This window comes from Netta rufina, assembly GCF_964035555.1.
Source record: "Netta rufina genome assembly, chromosome: 7".
Classification (NCBI taxonomy): Eukaryota; Metazoa; Chordata; class Aves; order Anseriformes; family Anatidae; genus Netta; species Netta rufina.
Window position 1 is genome coordinate 14,187,789 of NC_140130.1, and position 22,995 is coordinate 14,210,783.

At 40.6% G+C, this 22,995-nt stretch overlaps 1 protein-coding gene across 1 annotated transcript in view; it reads left to right on the forward strand.

Annotated features, from left to right (window-relative positions):
* KCNMA1 (potassium calcium-activated channel subfamily M alpha 1) overlaps nucleotides 1–13,603 on the forward strand; it is a gene marked incomplete at both ends in the record, with an annotated part of 478,007 nt that extends 464,404 nt beyond the window's left edge. Inside the window, 5 exons of the mRNA XM_084290022.1 lie at nucleotides 2,977–3,171; nucleotides 4,289–4,407; nucleotides 5,288–5,512; nucleotides 7,588–7,616; nucleotides 13,452–13,603. Coding sequence (XP_084146148.1) covers nucleotides 2,977–3,171; nucleotides 4,289–4,407; nucleotides 5,288–5,512; nucleotides 7,588–7,616; nucleotides 13,452–13,603 — 720 coding nt within the window. The remainder of the gene's footprint in view (nucleotides 1–2,976; nucleotides 3,172–4,288; nucleotides 4,408–5,287; nucleotides 5,513–7,587; nucleotides 7,617–13,451) is intronic.
* Nucleotides 13,604–22,995: the final 9,392 nt, after the last annotated feature.

The following is a 22,995-nucleotide window of genomic DNA, read 5'->3' on the forward strand; positions in this document are numbered from 1 at the left end:
TTTTATTTTATCAAGCTGGTACCTATGTCATATTCGCATTGCAGACACTGATTATAATGATGCTATACAGATGTTCATTGTGGGGTACAGATAATGGCAGCCGCAAACAAGTCTGTCTTCAGCTCTGATTTTACAGCCAAGAAAAGGAAATCACTGCCATTACTGGAGAGTGCAGTGTTACTTTAAGCACAGCAGCACCTTTCCAAAGTCATTCTGTGGATTGCTTCCTTACAAGTACTGGCATATCCAGGCCATGTACCCTCCCACAGAGCAAGTACAAGATCACTCTCAAATTAATTTCAGTGTATTATTATTCCAAAGGAAATGGATATCAGCTAGTTCAGCTTTTCAGTGTTCCCCAGCTCCAAACTGGCAAGAGGCAGTGAAAAGAGTCTGATTGTTGTCACAACTGAAAGCAGTGGTGGATGGGGTTTTCCTGAGGAGTGGTAAATACTAGTACAGGAGGAAGCAACCCTATTTAGGAAAAGATGCCAAGAAACTACTTCCTCCTCACCCATCCTTTCTTGGTAATGTCTGGGCATTTTCTGGTCAGTTGCAATGCCAACACAGTCCATCCTGAAAGCTGTAATCTTTTCACTCATTGATGGCAAACGAACAAAACCATCATTTGGCAGCACTCATCCATCTGATTAAATGGTGACATCCATATCAGTCATGGCACGAAACCCAAAGGAAGCCATTGTTCCAAGAGAAATGGTGGTTCCTTTGCTAATAAGTGTTGCAGCTTTGCCTCAACATTTGTCTAGCAGTGGGAGGCCCTTCTCAGGTGACAGCATTCAGTTGCATTGACAGTAGACCTGATTCATTTCTCATTTGCATCAGTTTCATAGTAGTGTATGGCTACCAGAGTTACTCCTGGTTGGCTCATTATGACATAAGTCAGAATTGGACCTATTTTTGTCCTAGTGGGTTGCGATGGGGACGGGGGGGGGGGGGGGGGGGGGAGTGGGGAAGGGTGGTGTTCAATTTTATTTTATGTTATTTTAGTTTATTTTATTGGTGTCAGTAAGTTTGTGACTGGTGCCTGACCTGGTAAGTTGTTGTACCGCTGCTTTCAGTTATGAGTTTAGTATGAGATCCATAGTAAACTGAGTAATACGGCCCCAGTATAATGTGGAGTGGAAAGTGTTGCCAAAAAGGGCACCTGTGAATCGCACCTCAGTGACATCAAGGAACAAGTCATTAATTGAAGAATAAACAGTCACGCCAGGTTGTCTGGTCTCTCACCTATTAAACGTCATATAATTACTCCAGACTTACAGTCTCACAAGGGGTCACAATGATTTTTCCATATGTTTAGAAAGGTTTGAATTACACTTGAATGGTTACACAGCCCATCCACGTATGTAAGAGCTGTATAGAGAATAGCTGTTGTTCTAGACCAATTCCTCCTGAACCCCAGGTAATGTCACAATACTCTTCACAGTACACTTCGTATTTGAAAATACATACTGCCTTATCCAGGGCAATTTAAACGTTTAGAGCTAGTGGGATGCAAATATTTGCTGTAGGACTTGCATCACAGTAACAGTATTTTCCTCTCATTCTAATGTTGTCAAGAGGGGAATGGCATATATGGCTATGGAAATAAGCAGAGGTGCCCAAAGTTCTGAAACTTCAACGTAATGGTGAAAACCATTGCCATGTAGAATTCATGTTCTCTGGTTTTATCTGTCATATCAAGGAAACAATGAAACTGAAGTTCCGTTATGCAAAGAAAGAGTATCAAAGTAACATGGATAGGGAGTCTGGTCTGCATTTTTAGCTCAGGATAAAACATTTTAGTCTGTACCTCAGTTTACCCATGTATTGAAGGCAATTTCACTATATGGATAGAGCAATAAATGTCACTGGAAAAGGTATTTGGGTAAAGGTATATTGAGGTATTTGGATAACAAGCGCTCTTTGAGAATGCAGTATCCTTTTTCACATGGTGTCGGAGTAGATTTGTTCCAAGTTCTAAGTTCAACAAAAGTCATAAGAGTAGTAATGTGAATCCTGTGTACTCTACAGCTACCTCATTTTCTTCTCACACGTCCTCCACACTCACAAAGCTTCTGAAAACCCAGACATTGGTGTCAGTGTAAGCGATGGTGTCTCCTTTTTCTGTTGATCATTATTTTTTTGCCCAGTATGTTACACTGCAGATACCTAACTGTGTATCTCTGAACTATACCAGTATACTTTCAAGTGAACTTGAAAGTCATTCATTCGGCATTAAATTAATATTTAAAATGCCCATTGTTTGCCTGACAGACCAGCAATGGTACAGATGCTGGCAAAATGTCAGTGTGGAGTAAATCTTTCCTAATAAACCACTCTTACCCTATACCCTAGAGTTTTTTAAAAGGACCACCAGGATCCCAAACTCATCATACATTTATCTGGAATGAACTCAAGATGTTTAATTGATACACGCTTATGTCTGAACACTGTCAAGTCTCGTAATAAGATGTTTAGTACAATACCTCGGTTAGACTGCTAGAGTCCAGCCGCAGTAATAAGCAATGACATTTGCAGCACAAAGGCAGCTCCCCAACGAATTGGTGACAAGAGTAAAAAGGCAATCTAGCCTGCGTAAGCTGTAAATGTGGTCTGAATTTTACAATTACATGTCCTAAAGCCCATTATTAGACATGAAGGCAATGAGAAGGAAAGCAGTCATCGCATCACTACTAACACCAATTATAGGAAACATAAATCATTCAAATTTTTGTACTTTAACAAAAATCAGCCCGAATTGGTGTTTAAAAGGAAGGATTTAGTATAGGAGCCTAATGGGATAGAAGCAAATAGAGTAATTGGAGGCTGCTGTCTTTTCACTTTCTATATAAAATTATTTGAAGAGACAGCCGAGAACTTTAAACAGCAGAAACCCAGAAAAGTTGTAATTTGGATGTCTTCCGTTGTGACTTTAATGGTATTTGCCTAAAGAGCTTTCTTTTATCTTGGCAGACATACTTCAATGACAATATCCTCACACTGATACGGACATTGGTAACAGGAGGAGCCACACCGGAGCTGGAAGCACTGATTGCTGAGGAAAATGCGTTGAGAGGAGGTTACAGCACACCACAGACACTTGCAAACAGGGACAGGTGTCGAGTAGCTCAGTTGGCTTTGTATGATGGTCCATTTGCAGACCTAGGGGTAAGATCACAACAGAGAGGTAGGACCAAAGCCGGTCTTGTGGTCTAGGTGTTGTGTCTGAGACCAAATCAAAAATCTATCCTAATTATTGCATCATTTTGATTATTCAGTTAAAATGTTTTGGATGGTTTGACACTTTACTACGCAGGTGCTAGGTTTGCTCTTATGCTTTTTAGGAAGCTACATTACCTCCTAGCATACTTTCCTGAGTATTTCAAGCAGAGTCAAAAGAAGAAAAGCTTGTCTCTTCCTAGATGTCATCTAAAGAGATGGATGAGCCAATTTGGAGGAAAGAACCCTCCTAATCATAAGGCGCTGTAAACATGAGCAATATGTACACCCTCATCAGGTTTTGATAAGTTTATTTAGTTTTTGCATGGAGCTTTCAGTTCTCAGTTAAAATATATGTATTAGCCTGGAAACTAAGCTGTAACGTTTGTTTTCTTCTGTGTCCAGATGAACTATACTGAAAGCCTAATTTTCTGACATTCTCACTTCACTATCCTAAGAGAACAGCTAAAAAGTAATTAGTTAAAAACTAACATGTTTTGCTAGTGAAAGCAATTACTTGATATCATTTATGAAATATGGCATACATATCAGCATATTTTTTTTTAAGTGGGAGAGGTTTTAGTATCCTTTTAACTCCCCAGATCCTGTATTTCAGTTGTCTTTGTCAGCGATTTTATTTGTCAAGATGACATTACGGCTACTGCCAAAAAGGGTGAAAACTACGAATAATGGTAGGACAACAGATAATGTAATGTATAGAATTATGCCTTGTTTGATACACAAATTGCATTTCCATCCAAAAGCAAGTAATTCTCTCTTACCACTATGGTAACTTTTCAGGGACCAAGGCTGTCAAAAATAATGATCATTTTATATATTTGTTTTTATGTGAAATGAAATGTGTAGTTTATTCATTGTCTTGGGTAAGGAAATTCATATTAAAAACAGGCTGTTTATACATTGTTGGTTTTGTAGAAGATCCTACTGAAAATCCACTGCACTGTCATGGTTTTAAATGAGAAAAGAGCAAAAATGTGCTGTTCTTTTGTTTCTCTTTACCTCCTTTTTTTTTTTTTTTTTTTTTTTTTTTTTTTTTCTATCTTAGGATGGAGGTTGCTACGGAGATCTATTTTGTAAAGCACTGAAAACATACAATATGCTTTGCTTTGGAATTTACCGATTAAGGGATGCACATCTAAGCACTCCCAGCCAATGCACTAAACGGTAAGTCCAGTCCACCAAAGCAGTTGCGTCCGTAAGGATTTGGACAAAGTGGGTAGAAGTCGGAATCAGTGTAGGTTGACACTGTACTTGCTATACATGGGATTAGTAGTCGGAATAACAAGAGACTTCCATCCCTGAGGCAGCCAAGCTCTTTCCAGCACCAAATGCATTTTAAAACAAACCAACAAATGAAAATAGTGGTGGAATCTTGAAACTGAGAAATGCGTATATGAGGCCTGTGATGTATATTAGCAATGTTGGATCCTTGTACGTGTGGATTTATCTTTATAAACGCTTGGTTGACATCACAAATCCACAAGTGGAAAGGAAAAAATAAAAAAGTGAAAATAAATTAACCTCACTGCCACCTTCCTGATATACTTGTGTTAGGTACAGTCATAAGCCAGACAAATAACTGTATTCTTTGCTCAGATGACAGTATTTAAATATTTAATAAATATATAGTAAATATATATTTGAACCTGCTTGAAAATGCCATCTCAGGTAGGTCTGTTTTTGCTTTTTATCAATATAGGAATCTGTTTGCTAGAGTCACTACATTCCAATTCAGCTAGAGATAGGAGGGTGAACTGTATGCTGTATTCTCTGAAAAATCATGATGCAGTTCCCTTGGAGAACATCCTACTCTGTATGTCTGTCCCACTCAACAAACATCCAGAGAGCAATATCTGACGTAAGATGGCAACAAATAATTGCCACTATGTCAGCTAAAATCAGGTATATATTGAAGAAACAGAAAGACAGAAATCTGAATAAGTATTCATGAGGTAACATCTCTAGATTAATTTTTTAGGTGAAATCTAAACCCGCTTTCTCTTTTTCTTTCTTTCTTTCTTTATTGCCTTTTCTGTCTTTCCAGTTATGTTATCACAAACCCACCGTACGAGTTTGAGCTTGTGCCGACAGACTTGATCTTCTGTTTGATGCAATTTGACCACAACGCCGGCCAGTCCCGAGCCAGTCTTTCTCATTCCTCCCATTCCTCCTATTCTTCCAGCAAGAAGAGCTCATCTGTTCACTCCATCCCATCCACAGCAAACCGACCCAACCGCACCAAGACCAGGGATTCTCGGGAAAAACAGAAGTATGTGCAGGAAGATAGACTTTGATGTGTGTACCTGCTCCCACTGTGTGTGAAACTTGCATTCACCACCCATTCTCCCCAGTTAATGTGTCCAACAGTAACGTTCCCCGTTTTGCCATGGAGCTCTCCCTTTTTGTACACATTTTTTGCATATGTATGACAGTGTGCATGAGATTGTCATTTTTATTTCACCACCATAAAACCCTTAAGCACAACAGCAACAAAGCAGACGGACCAAAAAGTTATTTATGATGCTAGGGGAGATAAAAATTCTAAAACCCATAGGCACACTGAAAACTTAAATAACTCACTGCAGTTACTCTACGTATCAGAAAACAGAGTGTATTTAACATGAACACTTGCTTTTGATGTTAGAGTTACACAAAGGAAGTCATTAGCACAGAAGCGTTGATGTATGTTGCAGTAGGTTTTTATAATCATATTTACAGGAGTTGCCACATGTAGTTGAAGCTTACAAAACTAACCAGCTGTAAAACAAAAACAACAGCAAAAACACTAATTTTTCACTCTCAAAGCTTATATTGTATAGGGCTTACACTCTTTGTATAGATTATTGCTACGCACCTGCTTTATACCAAAGCGATATCAGGGACGAAGATGATCATTTTAGGTTATTCTCTGAAATACGAGCCTTTTGAGATAGCATTTGTTTTTTCCCTTTAATCCTGAAATTGTCTGGGAATGGAGTTGTCAAACTCCAATGGTTTAATTTCAATTTAGAAAGAGTCTAATTGCATATTAAATTATTATTCTGTCTATTTATACGGCCACAGAAATAGCTATATTTACTTTCACTTTTGACATTTGGGATAAAAAGCCATATGTATCATAAATATCGGACGTAAGTCAATAAAAACTGCCTTGCTGGGACTTTTACATCTTTAAAAGGTGAATTAGTCACCTTATGTATAGAATAAATAATGTTCAGAAAAGAGCAAGCATTTTTCTATGCTTAAGTATTAGTTCTCGGGGGACTTTATTCCTTTCCCCAGATGGTAGTTTAGTGTTTCCGAGTTAGAGCGATGGTATAAATTTTCCAATGAGAGTCCCAATACGCAAGGACCCTCTGGAAATCCCAGGCAATGTTCCAGCTGTTTTTTTACAACAGGTTTGTGCCAGTACACATTAAGCAGGAATATGAGGGAAGACAACAGAGCACCTTTGAGATCTGAGAGGTTCCTCTCCCAATTGGAAAGAAAAGGTGCTGTACCTAGATGGCTAACGAGCAGAACAAGAGGGCCGAGGTGAAGACATCCGCTGTGCTGAGGCGTCATGTTCTAGGCACATGCCAGGGTCTGATTGTTGCATATTCTCAGGAATTACTCATTCAGCCAGAGATTGTGTCAAGGAGGTAAATGAAGTAGTGGAAAGGAATCTATCCTAGACAGCCACAGAAAGGATACATGAGGCCTAGTGTTTAATGTCAAATGCCAACGTTCCAAAATATATAGAAATAGTTCTAGGCGATGTGAAGAAGTGCTCAGGGTAACGGGTAGGAAGGCTAGGAGAAACACGCCACATCGCTACCCAGCAAGAAAGCATGCAGGGAGAAAATAAGTACTTTGATGCGGGAGCGATGAGTGTTGTAACGGCCAATCCAGACAAGGTGCTTTTATGGTTAGTGTCGTTTTCTACCTTCCCCTTCCCCGAGCATGATGAGTTTGAAGAATTGCTTGCTGTGTGATTTGACAAAGAAGCCAAGCACTTTTACTGACAAAACCTGGAACCATCTAAGCGGGCTACGGAGAGTGCCACCGTGCAGTGTTAAGCACGATTGGAATGCAGTATATATGTATGTGTGCATTCAAATGCATCTGTAACTCCTGTCAGTGAAATATGCAGCAAATTTTGGTCGCTCCCCCCCAAACGAGTACATTGCAGTCGCACTTGATCATAAAAGACACATTCGTGTGTTTCTTCTTTCAAAGAAAGTTATCGTGTTTTGCCCTAAGAATATTTATGACTACAAGGATGTGCCAGTTAAAGTGCTCAACAGGAAATATGACAGTTTAAAAGCATTGTAAAACTTACATAGCTTACTTCTTTTTCTAAAGTGCAACAAGGATGAATAGAATGGGCCAAGGTATGATAATTAATGGTTCTGCATGACCTAGCAACTGCTGTGGGTTTCCTTCTATAACTTTGTCCTTGTGAAAACTTGTGAGATTAAAAAAAAAAAAAAAAAAAAAAAAAATAGTAGTTACAAACTTTATGCAGTTATTGGCTTGTATGTTTGGGTGTTTGTTTGTTGTTTTTTTTTGCCTTTTTTTCCCTCCAAACCAGAAGTAAAACTGGCTGCTGCTGCTGCTGTTGCTCAATCCTGTTTTATTTTTGATCCTCTCATCTGCTTGCCTTTCTAATTGCACGTGTCCTCTCGTAAACACCCAGCTCAACGAAGACGCCTACCCTGGTACAGACATTACTGTAATTTCCCATTCCTCATTCTAGCCCCGTTCCTCCCTTCCCTGCTATCCCGTCCCTCGTGTATGAACATGAGCATCTTTTTATGTTGGCGATATTGACGGAAGATACTGGAGAGCAGTTATGCATTTTGGAAGAATGCTAATGGCTTTGACACCAAAATGCTTTTCCATTAATGTTTTATCTGTATTCCATTTAGTAGAGGAAGAAAGAGTGTTAATATGTAGCTACTTGTCACATACTAAATAATAATGATTTTACCAAAAAATGGTGTTTGTATAACAGTGCAGCTCAAATAAGGAAGAACATAAACAGTCTGCATTAGAGAAATAACTTGTCTATTTTGTGTGCAACGGAAGAGAAATACCTGATGTCTGAAGTCCTCAGATCATATCGAAGTTAATTTTCCTCTGTCCTCTGACCTTAAGTCTGCAGGACAAAAGTTGTGACTTTCAGTTATGCCTTGAACAATTTTCACCATTAAGTGACCTGATAGTTTCTTTCAGTGATAATGTTCCGATATGGAAATACTAAGGACTTTGGAAGGTCGGTCATGAAACGTAGAGGAACATTCAAAGTTTTATACTGGAAAATACCAAGAAATCTCCTGTTTGTTCAGGCATCTATCCCAAATCAAACTTATCAAACTCATAGTATCAAACTAGAGTATCAAACTCATAGCTACCCTCGATAGTTATGAAAATGGAAAAACTGCACTATTACCGATATCAACAGATAACAAATGAGAGCCTTAAATGGAGGTTCTGCAACTTGTCTCAGTCCAAGCACAGTTTCTACAATGGAAACTAGGACTGTAAGTGACTTTGTGGATCTGTATGTCGACACAAAATAATACCTTGGACACCCGCAGGCTCTTGGCACAGGTTCCAACCGGCCTAAACCATCAGAGTCAGGCATTTTCCAGTAAAATCCCATTGTCAAAGTAGGGAGTTTGCCACTTGAAAAAAACAGGGAAAAACAAAACAAAACAAAAACAAAACAAAACAAAACAAAAAGAGGAAGTCCAGTATAGCATTTCTATCCCAAATCTTTAACTGTCTTGGAGCAAAATAAAGGCATGCCCAGAAGGTAAGAATAGTTTCCCTTTTTTTTTCTCTATCCCTGCAAATTACTTCCTGCCTACCTCAAATGAGATATGCATCTGCCAAACCAGGAATCACTGAGAGCAGAAGAACTTTCATTTTATTATTCTCAGATGGGAAGAAATAGCAGAGGAGAGTTTTCAGCCTAGTTTTAAACACACTACCCATTTGGGGACAGGGGCTACCCAAACACATGGCCACGCACGCAGTTGAGATGGATGTGTCAGAAAAAGAAAAAAATAATTAAAAAAAAAATGGAAATCCTTGTTTAAAGGATTGTAAACTAACCTGGAATTGTGGTGAGAATACAGATTTAATAAAACTTTGCAGCATGTTTAGCCGGTATTTTCTGTGCCTCTGCTCAGATGAGAGGGTGTTTCACACTGACACTTATTCAAAAATGATTGCTCAGGCCAGAATTTTTAAAGCACCAGAGCAATAAATTTGTTCAGGAAAAGTGTGAGAGTCCAACGGAAGTTGATGAAATGTCAATTTTGATCATTGTACGATTAATCATTTATATATGTTGATGCCATGGGGAAATTCTACACAGGATAGTAGTACCTATTTATTTGTGATACAAGTATGAAGCCCTGTAGACCTCCACGGATGCATTCAGGCGCTGATAGCCCATTACAAACATGAGCGCACATTTGAGAGGAAGTAAATGTTTTCCGCTTCGTGATATTTGAAGGTACCTAGCTGTTCCAAGTGATGTTGTCAAAAACAAACCTGTCAAATAGAGTAAGATCAGTCCCTGATCTTCTTCAAGAGGACTTCAAGAGCGCTCTTGAAGTGCTCTGTTTAAAAAATAGGAAAAAAGGCTCTTTCTCTCTGTAACACAGAAATGTATATGGTAAGGATCAATATCCACGTGCCAGAAAGGAGAGAAACAGACAGAACATGACAGAGACCCACCACTATTTTGGAGGAGAAACCAATATGTGAAGACCCGGAAATTTTTTGTCTGGACAGATTTAAAGGAAGAAGGTTGTGGTTTTGTTGGTGTAATTGTTTGTGGTTAGTAAGAGACCTAAAGCTCTGCACCTAGACTTTGGAAGACTGAAAACATAGTAAGGAAAATACGGAAAAGCGTGTGAGGGATAGAAGAAGGAAGACCATTTAGTAACTGCAAGCAAAACACACCAGTGGCCACAAGTGAAGATGGGGAGTATTATTCATCTCCCATTTCAAAGTGTAGCAGGCAATGGACAGAATGGGCGATTTGAACAGCAAAAAAAGAGATGAGACAGGTGTAAAACCAGGTCCAAGTGTAGATGCTGGAGATGATAATGCACGGATCAAGGTCTCACCTAAAAACGAAATGTAACCAACCAATGAAAGGAGAATCTACAGGTTTCTGCACTTACTAATTATCGTCCGTATTAATTACTTTCCAAGCGAAGGCAGAAAGAGACTATGGTGTCAATTTCTGAAGATCATCTCTCTGACATGAGTTTTATTGTAAAGAGTAAAACATAAAGAAGTGGCTTGTGGTATACATTCCAGGGAAAGCAGGGGCAACGGAATCACTATTTGCTCACCACAGTTCATCCCAGATCTGTAGTACTAGCATCGTTCTTCCCTTTCTCGCTATAGAGATCACAATAACTTGCAGCAAGTTCTGTTGGCAAGGAAAGTTTGTGCACCGTATGGTAAAAAATATTCTGGAGATAAAAGTTCACGGCGCTTAACTTGCCTCAAAATCATTTTAAACACAACCCATTAGAAAACTGTTAGTTTGAAATTGTTTATATGATCTCTCAAGGCTTTTAAAATATGATAACCATCACACTTTACACCTCTCTGAAAGGTTAGTTTAATCGTAGATCACATAAAATTGGTTTCTACAAATGCATAATGGTTCATGTGTCACACTCAAACTAAATGGTTTTTTAAATGGAGCTGAAATTATTTTGATGTGTACACATTCCCAGATTTTTTTTTCCTACAACCTTTCCTAAACCAGCCCCCATCAGGAGCTGTTCCCTTAGAGTCTCATTAATAATTCAGATGTTCTGATGACTTTAAAAGATCTATGGAATCAAGGCCTGCCCCTACCTCCCCTCCTCCCCCCTCCCCCCCCCCCCCCCCCTTTTTTTTTAGCTGCCTGACAAAAAGATAAATGAATGTAGAAAGAAGCAGTAGGAGTCTGGCAAGCTGTAGATCATCTCTGAACAGATTGTAACTTTATCATTGTGTCAGGAAGAATAATTTAAAGCACTTAATCAGTTAGCTTCAGTGTGCAGGATGTAACATTATGAATTCCTATCGTCCAATCTGTTCAAATCAAAGGGAACTTAATTATAACAGGTAAGAGAGAGAGATGGGAGAAGAAACAACATCCAGACTCAGGCAACTGTAAGTGGGCAGGAAAACACGTACCCTAATCTGAAGTGAGCATGACAGTGTACATGTAGAAAGAAGAAAAATCTAGTTTTGAATATAGGAATAGCAATGCAGAAAATCTGCCTACCCTCAATAAACAACCCCTAATAACTGATATAACTTCTTTCTCTAAATTCTTTTTTCTTTTTTTTTTTTTTCTTTTTTTTTTTACATTTATTTTATGTTGTTATAATTGCATAAGCACAGGTGACAAATGTATCGGTAAAAGAGAGGGATTAAGCCCTCACGAGTTTGGGGTTTGGTGCTTGTGTTGCAAGTAGACGCCTTAAATACATAGGAGGTTTCATTGCCTAAATTTCATATTCACCGGTGTGACTGAGAAGGACAGTAAGTTGGTAAATCCATGCAGCTCTTCAGAGCCCCTACCTTTGAAGCTAGTCACTTATTTTTAATCCATCTGCGCTCAGATGGTTGTCCCTCACTCTTCCCAGTCTTTCTATTTCTGTTCTTGGCCTCACCTCCCAAGCTTTTGTGCTTGGTCTGAGGTGGATTTAGTTGTGTGCGTGTGTTGTTGCATTCAGTTTGGTTGTCGTCGTTCTGTGTTTTGTTTGTAAATTAGCACCCCATCCACTCCTGCCCCAGTTCCAGCCAGGATACAGCAGCATTTCAGGGTTAAGCAGAAGTGCTAGTTTTTATTGTATGGTGAGAAAACAAGGCCTCCAAAGCTATTTGGGTTCCCCATTGTGATGAGAAGCAGTCTATAAATGTAAGTGCAGCAGCTCTGTGGCAGCTCATGTTAAACATGGCATGCAGCAATGGAAACGTCACCGCTGCAGAATCGCATCTGCAGAACCACGTGAGCTCATTGCTCTGCACACCCACCTCTGGAAATGAGGGACAGAGAGAGGTAGAGGAGCGGAGATCCTCCTCACAAATCCGTGTTAAAGCACAAGCATGCAAGGACCATAAGCCACAGAAAGATGAGCCATTGCATGGAAAGATGAGTCCTTGCATGGAGCCAAGTTGCTTATCTGTCAGTTAGAAATTATACCAGTACTTGCTCTCTGGAGAACGTAAGAAAATTGTGGCGATTTTTTTTTTTTTCTTGCTGTGAAATTTGAGAAGTTTTTGTCCACACCTGCTTATGAGCAATGCAGGATGGCAACTGCAAGCCTAAGAGGTGAGGGTGTAGCTGCAGTATTACAGCCTCTCAGCAGCCACCCTCCTTCCCACATTGCTCCCAGCCCACCCCAAATCAGTATCATAAAATTCCTCCTATGATCAGGCTCTGCTGAAAGATATGGAAGGAGCAGGGTCCCCTCTGATAAGGACATCCTCGCTTCCTTTGCCTTGCTGTCATGCATCACTACCAATCCATTCAGGCCTGACACCCCACTACAGTCTCCTGCATCATCAGGTAGGTCACACACCTTCCCAGACCCGAGGGACTGGCAGCCAGGCAGCTGAGTCACAGCCATCCCCAGCAGGATCGTGTTCCTCTGGCCACAAGAGCTGTGGGACACGCTGTGAGTCTTCGTTGTACATGAGAGCGAGCACCCACAGCTGAAACAGTTCAGAGACGTCTTTGACTTCTGGGGTACTTCTCTGTATAGAACTCACATGCTCTTTCCTACATCATCCTTACTCCATCCTCTGGCTTCTTACACTGGCTTCTCAGTGTAATCCTTTATTTTTAGCATTAGTTCAAAAAAGGGATCAAATGACATTCACCTGGGCATGAAAAAAATAAGTACAAAAGCTCTCACGTCCAACAAGCAAACTGCCAGTTTTCTTTAACTTCTATCAAATATGCCAACACGTCATGTTCCGTCTATAAAGAGTATTTTCAGAGGCATTAATCTAATGCACTGTACTGCTAGTAATTAGTCAAAAAGTCACCTTCTATTGATTGCCCTTTCTCTATAGACTTTACTGACTGCTACCCCCTCCCCTTGTTCTGGTGTCTGTGTGTCTGTGTGCTTCACTAATGAGAAATTCTCATTTTCCCTCCTTATTCTGTCTCTACCCACTTTGCTCCCTAGCAGAAAAGAAATGGTTTACAGATGAGCCGGATAATGCCTATCCCAGAAACATTCAAATCAAGCCCATGAGCACTCACATGGCCAATCAGATCAATCAATACAAATCGACAAGCAGCTTGATACCACCGATCAGAGAAGTTGAAGATGAATGTTGACTCCTTCAAGGCCAGAACTAATTTTTTAAAGCCCGACAAACTTCATGAATGGTGACGTGACATTTATTCCTCTTACATGCCGAACCACTGACGGAGAACTTTTGAAGGGCAAGCGTAATGGGGAAACAAAGTAGACAGATCTTTGTTTGTCTGCCTTTAATATTGCTTCCATGTATTTTGGAAACTTTCAGTTTTAAATGAACATAATCAGAACTAGTCATGTATAGCCTCTAGCAGTTTAAATTATTTTTCTTTATTAGGAAAAATATATATTTTTTCTTTTTTTTCTTCATTGTCAAGTATTTTCCCTTTCAAAAACTGCAGATGTGGCCGGACTCCTAAGACAGGAAATAATAACCAAAAACACCACACCCCAGTCTTTGGCCTAAAGGAGGATGATGGTCACAGTTATAAGGATATATAATCCAGGGAGACAAAAGAGATATTTACAAAAAGGAAATAAGTGAAGGCCCAGCTTGTATTGCAGTAACCCCCCCCCCCCCCCAAAAAAAAAAAAAAAAAGGAATGAAAAAGAAAAGAGAAAAGAAAAGAGAAAAGAAAAGAAAAGAAAAGAAAAGAAAAGAAAAGAAAAGAAAAGAAAAGAAAAGAAAAGAAAAGAAAAGAAAAGAAAAGAAAAGAAAAGAAAAGAAAAGAAAAGAAAAGAAAAGAAAAGAAAAGAAAAGAAAAGAAAAAAAGAAAAGAAAAAAGAAAAGAAAGAACAGTCCAAAACATGTTTCTTTACGGAAGGATGTGTATTTTGTTCAGCATTGACACCAGCTCTTAATAAACTGAACCTATTTATTTTCAAATGCGAAAGTCATATTTTTGTACATGTAACATGAGACATTATTGGTTTTATTACAGTATACAGCTCACCCTCATTGCCAGTGACATGCAAGTCCAACCACCCCATGCACTGTAATGCCCCTGCAGAAGCCCCACATCCTCTATAGCCCTCTGCGCTGTCAAGTGCGCTGTGGAACATCATCACCCCAAACCGAGGGACATGTAGGCAGGGCACTCACAGGCAGCACTTGTTATAAATGGCAACCCTGGCATCAGCAGAGGCTTATTCCAGACAATTTCTTCTTTGCCACACGTTACAGCACTGTGAGCTGGAGTACCTAAACAGTGTGTGAACTCATAAGCCATAAGCTTTCTCATCTACCATATTCTGTTGGTTTCTTACCTCTGAAGTGCTGATGGGTCCGCATCAGTCTTGTGTATCCGACTCAAATTCTTCCTGATCCACAGCAAGCTTTAGCCCCAGACCTGTGGTGATAACACATGACTCCATGAAGGGCATTGAATTGCCTTTGCTGAGCGCTGATCAGGATAAAAACCTGTGGCTTTGGCTCAGCTTGACAACGACAATGCACTGTTGTCAGTGATGTGCTGTACCAAGCAACGTCACAGTTTGGCAGTGTCTTTTTTTCCCCGTTATGTATCTATTTCAGTTTGCTTTGCGGGGACACCATGCTTAAAGGTAAGGCAATAACCAAATCAAAGTAAAAATAATGAATGTATATATCCTACCTTACAAAAGGCCTTCAACAGGTGCCTTTTGTGTCAGCAGTTTCACAAAGTTGCCAACAAGCTTTCTAGCCAGCAGAGAGAAAAGTGCTCTCATATCTGTGCTGCAGTATCTATTCACACCAAGCATCTGGTGGTCTAAATGATTCAGTAAACCTGTCTATCTCAAAGTAGCAACATCAGATACAATTGTGTGAAGAAAAAAATAAATAAAATTAAAAGGCTGTGATATTAAGGAATAAAACAACAACATAGGACACAGTAAGTAGGAAAGGCAGCTTTTCATGGTGCAAGATAACCGTAGGCTCTGTAATTCCGCAGAATAGTGAAATACCGCAATAAAACATACCGTGGTACTTTTATCATTAGAGAAATATCCGTGAATCAATCTGATACAAAGCAGATTAATATGTTGTCAAAACAATGATGTCCAATATGTAATCCAACATTTAAGCTAAGCTCTCTCAGCCTTGATGTTTGTCCACTGGCTGCGGTACAAATGTAACCATACTACCACTTTATAGGCTTTATGCTGGAGTGACTTCTTGGACTGCAACTACTTTGTTGCTACATTTTGTAGAATAGGTATTTAAAGAAAATAACAGGAATTGTTATGCAGTATATGTAGAATTGGATCGTTTAAAATATTTCAATATCTCCTGCAAAGAAACAAAACAGTTTAAGCAGTTTCTCATTACTATTTAGACCATGTTTCTCTCATTTCACAGTCCCAGAACAGAAGATGATTTGGGCGAGTTCTTCCAATCTGTGCCACTCAAGCTAACGACATGTTATAATCTGCATCCAGTTTCTGCAGTGGGTCAAGTTAGGCCTTTTCTTTGAAGTCAGCACTCCTTTTTCATTTATGAACTGCTTTCATGGTAACCTCAGCGGAAAAAGCCAGTCCCACTTACAAGAGAAATCTTGAAAATGGTGTCGGACCTCACCAAGTGTGCATTAATTGTCTTTTTCAAAGACCGGTGTGTAAACTATGGGCATAGAAAATTACACCTGTGCACACTGTGCCAGTTCTTAGTGTCCTTCAGAACAGAGTACTCAAAGTACAAAACACAGTAACGAATCAAAAAAAAACCAGTCCTACATCATTAAGGTTTGTGTGTCTGTCCCAGGTAACCGTCATACAGCAAAATGCCAAGCTGCCAACTGTACACAGGTAAAGGACAAGCTCTGATCACTCTTGCAGATAGGTGTGTATATAAGGGTAGGAAGACAGATCAATACAAGAGACAAGCAGGCATAATTGTGCTCTTTGGACTTCCCAGTTATAGAAAACCTAAGAGAAATCAAAAATATTTTCTTGCTCTTCTTCTCAGCGATCAAAAGCTCAGGACTAGCTTCTAGCAATTAGATGGAGGAGCATGTAGCAAGCCTCTTGGAGATCTTTAACCCTCAACCATTAAACACCATAGTAAAGTCAGTACTAAGGTTTGGATGTATTAGTGGCATCACAGCAAGGGGCTGGGAAAGTGGCCTAAGGACAGCTGACTGGCAATATGAGGAGTGAAGGAGAAATGAAATTTTGAGGTTCCTGAAGAAATCCTAGCCCTCTCTCAAAAGAGAAGGAAAAATGTGTGCTTTCTCAGGAGTTGCATGCACGATCAATCAAGGCTAAACAGGCTTTGGTGTTTGTTAATCAGGTGGTGGACACCATGTATGTGTTTTCACGTGTGAATGCACACACACACATATGTGTGGATACAGACACATGTATTTGGGGTGTTTGTAAGTATTGGGTACAGGTCAGAGCCACCACCAAAGGATGACAGTTTTGTCTTTTAGGGGAGGGGGAGGACAGCAGAGATGAGGTGAAGATGTACACAAAGAGAAAGGGCATACATCACCCAAGGGCTAACACATGGAGGAAATGTATCTACTGGTCTCGCATGGTCTGAACACGGAGAAGCCACTCTAGGTGGCTAGCTGCATGCCAGCCATATGCTTACAGCGTGCTGCCAGCACTATGTCCCATATGCACTTGCTGGAATGCTAGCACAGTGCCTGCAAGCCAACTGGTCTCTGTCTAGTGGGCAGTATTTTAACAATGCAGCCTCTGAATCACACCAGCACCAGAGTGAAAGGACAGAATTGCCCGCTGCCCTGGCATTTGAGAGGGTGCTGCTCAGGCAGAGCACTGTACACAGCCCCCTGACAGCCACACATAGCACAAGTTAATGCATAAAGAGGATAGTCTGAGCCTAAATGCAATGGTTAAAGCATCAATGGGGCTGTTTTAGTGGTGTGTGTAAGGCAATGGGCATGCAATGTATTGTTTGGTAGGGGTAAAATTAGAAAACAAAAAGGCAACCACAGTTTCTTGAAAACTGCAAAGACTGTCTAAAAATGCCATCTGTGTTGACAACTCTTGCATGTCGAACTCAGCATCTGTGGTTAAAGAGCAGGCACATGTGGCTCAAAGTACAAGCCTCTTGGTTGGGGACATGGTCACTTAAGCAGCACTACAGGTTCATGAACAATGTTATTATTCCACCTATGGCACGCAGAGACCCTAGCAGCCCCAAAGACAGGCCTGTGAGGACAGGCAACAAGCAAGAGCACAGCAGGGACATCCAGGTCCTCATACAAATGTCAGTGTGCAACTGTTTCCCATGTGTGTATGAAGGGAAACTCAGCAATACTTATACAAGGTGAAGACAGTAAAAATGACTGTAATGAGGACCCTATGCAGCCTTATTGAGCCACACAGATGTCTAGTCGCTGGGTCTTCAGAAGCCTATAGGCTGTTATAACAGCTGTGGATGTACAGGAAGCCACAATCAGATGCAGTAAATATTTTTTTTTACTATTTTTCACTTGTAAAGGAAAAGCATCCCAATGAGTCAGATTGCATGCATAGGGAATTATCCCCAGCCAAAACCAGAAAAATGGGAAAAGGAGTTGACACTGAATATGCAACAGGACACTAGAACAATGGTGTCTAAACGTTTTTTTTACAGGTCGACAGGTAGCAAGAAGAGACACCGACGGCATTTGTTTGTTGTGTGGTCTGGTTTTGATTTTGGTTTTGCCAATGAAAGGAGTATTTGCACATACTGAAGTCTTTATAGAGTAGGGGAAGGAAAGGAAAGTGTATTCAATCGCAGAGGATTGCTTCTGGCAGTTCTGTTTGGGTGCGAGCTAAGTCTAGAAGTAACCGGATGCATAAACGGATGCATGATGGAAGCAGTAATGTAAAAATCCTACATGTTTGTCCTCACTGCCCGGTCACTCACCATTTAATCCATAAACCTGTTAACAACTTCCCCGGGACATGGGGACACTCACATGGAATCAGAAAAAAACAGAGCAGGCATTCACAGATTCTCATTGCAAAGCATGTTCCTAAAGGCTACTGCAGAGCAATGTATTTGAAATGAGAGCATACCGGGGGTGGGTCAGGGGGGGAGAAAATTCATGGGGAAAGCTGTTATCATTGTGAATTTCCTCAGCATCAAAAGAATCATGCATTCCACCTTTCATTTCTAGTTTAAAATCTGCCTAAAACAAGCCAACAAGCATGCAAAAGGGGAAAAGCAGGACAAAGCGAAGACAGAAATGCTTTCCTTGTGTTGTGAGGGCCTGGGAACATCTGTCACAGTCAATGGCAGATGTAGAAGAAAAAAAAAAAAGGAGGAAAGAAAAAAAAAGGAAGAATAAACAAACAAACAAACAAACAAACAAACAAACAAAAAAAAACAGGTGAAAGGTGAAAGAAGAGGTCTGTGTATTCCCTCATTTGTTGTCCTCTCCCTGCCACCCGAACCACCATTGACCACAACATTTGAACATGAATTTTATTTCATGTAGAGTCCAAGGGTGCTTTACCAATCTCATGCCTGGCAGACTGTTTTGATTTTAATTTTATTATATATGTAGATGTCATTTATAGATCTGGTAATCTTCAGTTAGCAGGCATACTATCTGTAGTGTTTTTGTAGTGAGTAATATTAGTAGCTGTCAGTACAGCCCCCATCTGAAATGAAGAAAGGAATCGAGAAGCTGCTCAGCTGTCGCCACTGTTCATGACGGTACTGCGGCCTACAGTCTGCCCCAGCACTTATCAAAGCTATATTTATGCAACCAATGTAGCTATCCTGCACAGACAGACATTCTCTGCTATAGAACACGCAGCCATAGTGAAACTAAGTAGTCTTTAATGTTCAGTAGTCTATAGGACCAAGTAAATTCTACTGAAATCAATAGATTTCTATGCTGCCTGTATAACATCTCTGTGGAGGAAAGAAAATTTAAGAAGTACTTGTGTATCACTTTGGGTCTAAATAACAGCAATAGCTAACTTCTTATGAATCTAAAAGATGGGAATGCTGCATTCAATTAGAATCTCAGTGAGGTTAAGGGAAAGCTTCTTTCTGCCTCAGTCAATGCAATTTAAAGGAGAGCTTTATAACCTAAAAACAACAGCAATGATATATAGACAGTTGAGTATGTGTAATAGGAAAAGAGATTTTTTTTCAGAAATCAAAAATGGGGCATTCAAGCATTGTGTTGACTAGAAAATTACAAAAAGGAGCCATGCGAAAAGGTCAGCAGAAGTTACACCAAGTAGCTGTTCAAAAGTGCCGCTACTGTGACAGTGTATCTCGGGACACACATGCCTAGCCAATGCAAAGAATGTCATGTCAGTTTATTTAAAAAAAAAAAAAAAGTCAGTGATAGAATGTGAACTTTTGCATTTCTGGAGAGGGCATGGCTATTTTTTCTTTCCTTTCCTCAGAAAAAATAAGTAAACAATTTAAAAATAAAATAACAAATAAAATGAATAAAATGAGGCCAAGAAAACACACACAAAATCATGTATACAGCATATTCTGATGCTACACCTGTCTACGTAGTTGTAGGTTGGGGGTGGGCTTGGGGAAAGTACACTGAGAAACAACTATCAACTTACAAGGAGGTTCATGGAGAAAAAGGAGTATGACTTCATCATTTTACATTTTAACGTGAAGGATTGGCAAGAGAAAAAATGGTGGTGCTCAGAAATGATCTACCTGACTTTGTCATATGTAATAATCATGGAAAAATATATTGTCCTGTAAAAAGGGTTTGTACATAACTTGTACATGGTTTCATTTTGTATTTTTCTCAGATTAAAATTTATGTATTTGTGTTCTAAAACAAGGAGAGATTTCTCTGTTTGTGTGCCGCATCTTCTTTGAGACAGGCCGTGTCCTGAAACATTGTGTAACTTGTAGCACTGAGTCACTAATAAGACTGTAGTTGTGAAACCAGTGCTATTAATACGTTGAACTAAGAGGAGTGCAGGCACCTAATGCCCTCATGTGTTTTCCTGGACCAGCCATTGTCTAATAATAATTCATATCAGCCAATGCAGAAGGTCCCATGACAGCTGTAAGCAAGTAAGTCTGCTGTAACAACTAATGTCACCCTAGCACCAGTTACGTAGTTCTAGTCACAGCTGTCATAATTCTAGCACAATTCAGCTACTTTCAGTGGCTGAACACAGCATCTCCTGACAACCTCGGCTCTGATTGCTCAGGTTAAAATGGATCCAAAACTTTGCTGGAGGATTCTGATTCCGTATCATAAATGTACGTAAAATCCAATGGCAAAATTTGGATTATGCTTTCTCTATTGCAGACAAGGAACCAGGTATAGTCCTATGTCCAGATATGTGCAAGTGACTTTTATTAAGAAGACCAAGAATCCCTTTGGAGTCTGTAAGGTTACCTACATGTGTTTGTGATTCTGCTAATTAAAATAACCGTGTCATCAAAGCTGACATCAGTAGTTTTCAGTACCGGGCCATCATAATGGTAAGGAACCGCAGTACGATAGACCTTCTCTGCTATGAACCTATGAAGAGGAAAGATGGAGGGTAGAGCACTGCAAGCAGTTAGTTTGCTTCCAACCAGGAGATGCACAATATGAAGAAGCTGGGACCAAACGTTGGCACTGGCTTCAGATGCAATCCAGGCAAATAATAGAGTGCCCCAGGGAAAAAGCAATGCTCAATAGTACCTGTGCAGAACTCTGGGGAACTGTGCAACAATGTGGCTTGGTACCACCCTCAGCATAGCTAACCAGTTCCAGCTTCCCTGAGTGCACCTCAAAGCCATCCTTAAGTACTCTCACTGGGGAACGGAGGCCACACTGTGCCATATAAACAAAGATTTCTGTATGTAAAACAGTGTGATGGATGAGTGCCTAAATGTTATTAAATCTGCATAGAGACATATACTGAGATGATCAATACTGTAGCTGGTCATACCAGACCTCATACCCTGTCATGGTCAGGCACTATCTAGTAAGGCCGACTGTTAAAAGTACTGAAGGAGAATGAAAAAAAAAGGGAGTGAGGCACCAGCTCAATAAGTGTCGATGTAGGTGTAATGTGGCACCTGGTCCCTGCACAAGCATCTGGCACAAAGGAGATATTTGTCCAGGCGTAGCTGTCTGTGAATATATGTAGATGCATGTGTATATGTACATATGTGCAGTCTAAAGGTAGAGGATGTTCAGGCCTGCTTCTAAGTACTGAGGACATAGCAATTAAAGACCCTAATTAAAAAGCGAGTCCAGAGCCAATGAACAGCTGTAGTGCCTCACAGCAGTCCCAACTTTTAACTGCGTAAGCCTGCTGTTTGTGACAGTGGCAGTGAAACAGTGCTCAGGTAGTGACAGAAGTACTGATAAAGATCTAGTGAAAGTATGCACTGGTCCCCTGAGATTACCAACAGTATTGTTTGCTAGACCAAGTGTGCTCTCTTCCCAACATTCGACCCTCTGTGTTGGGTCTGTCTGAGCTGGAGTCACCTTTTCCCTGCAGCAGCCCACACAGCTCTGTACTCTGCACTCGTAGCTGGAACAGCCCTGATATCACTCCGGTGTTGTGTCTATTGCTGCGTAGTGCTGGCACAGCATCAGGACTCCTTCCAAGCTCCCAAGAGCCAGCGGACGGGGGTGGGCAAGTGATGGGGAGGGGACATCACCGGGGCAGCTGACCTAAACCAACCAAAGGGATATTCCATAACACCTGATGTCACACTCAGCAATAAAAGAGGGGGCTCTTGTGGGGGAGGGGGCTGTTCCTCCTGAACAACCACTACGCGTTTGAGGCCCTGCTTCCCAGGATGTGGCCAAACACCGCTCATTGATGGGAAGTAGAGAATAATTTTTTTCCCTCTCTCTGTGCTTCCATGAGGACTGATTGTTTCTTTTGTTTCTTTTTTCCTCCCCATTCCCTTTCCCTTTAATTAAACCTTTCTCATCTCAAACCTCGAGTTCTCTGTGTTGTATTTTCTCCCCCTTCCTCTTTGAGGAGAGGGGGAGTGAGAGAGCGGTTGTGGTGGAGCTCGGCTGCCCACCTGAGTAAAACCACCACACCCTCTCTCTCCCTGAACACTGATAATCAATTAGGCATAGTCAGGAAGTCAGGTAAAAATGAGAAATGGGGTTCCTGTCACCAGACCGTGACTGTGGAACATGCGTGGGCAAGGTACGTGCAGGTTGATCTCCTTTAACCTCCCCTTTAGTTACGCGTGGTCTTGTGGGGAGTAGTGCTGTCAGGTCATGCCATCACAGTACTGCCTGCTGTACAGCACTGAAACAGAGCACATCACAGAGCGATAGCACCTGGTGTCCTGTATGGTACACAGTAAGAGTGGCAGAAATTGCAAGGCCGGATAGATGTATATAGGATCAGGTCATCCTTCCACTTTCGTGAGCACCAGGAGAATGAACTGTAACATGGCATGATAAATGTGCATATTTTTATATATATGTACCTGTATACATATATACACGCGTATATATACGTATATACGTATACACGCAGACAGACATGGCGGGCACAGCCTTTA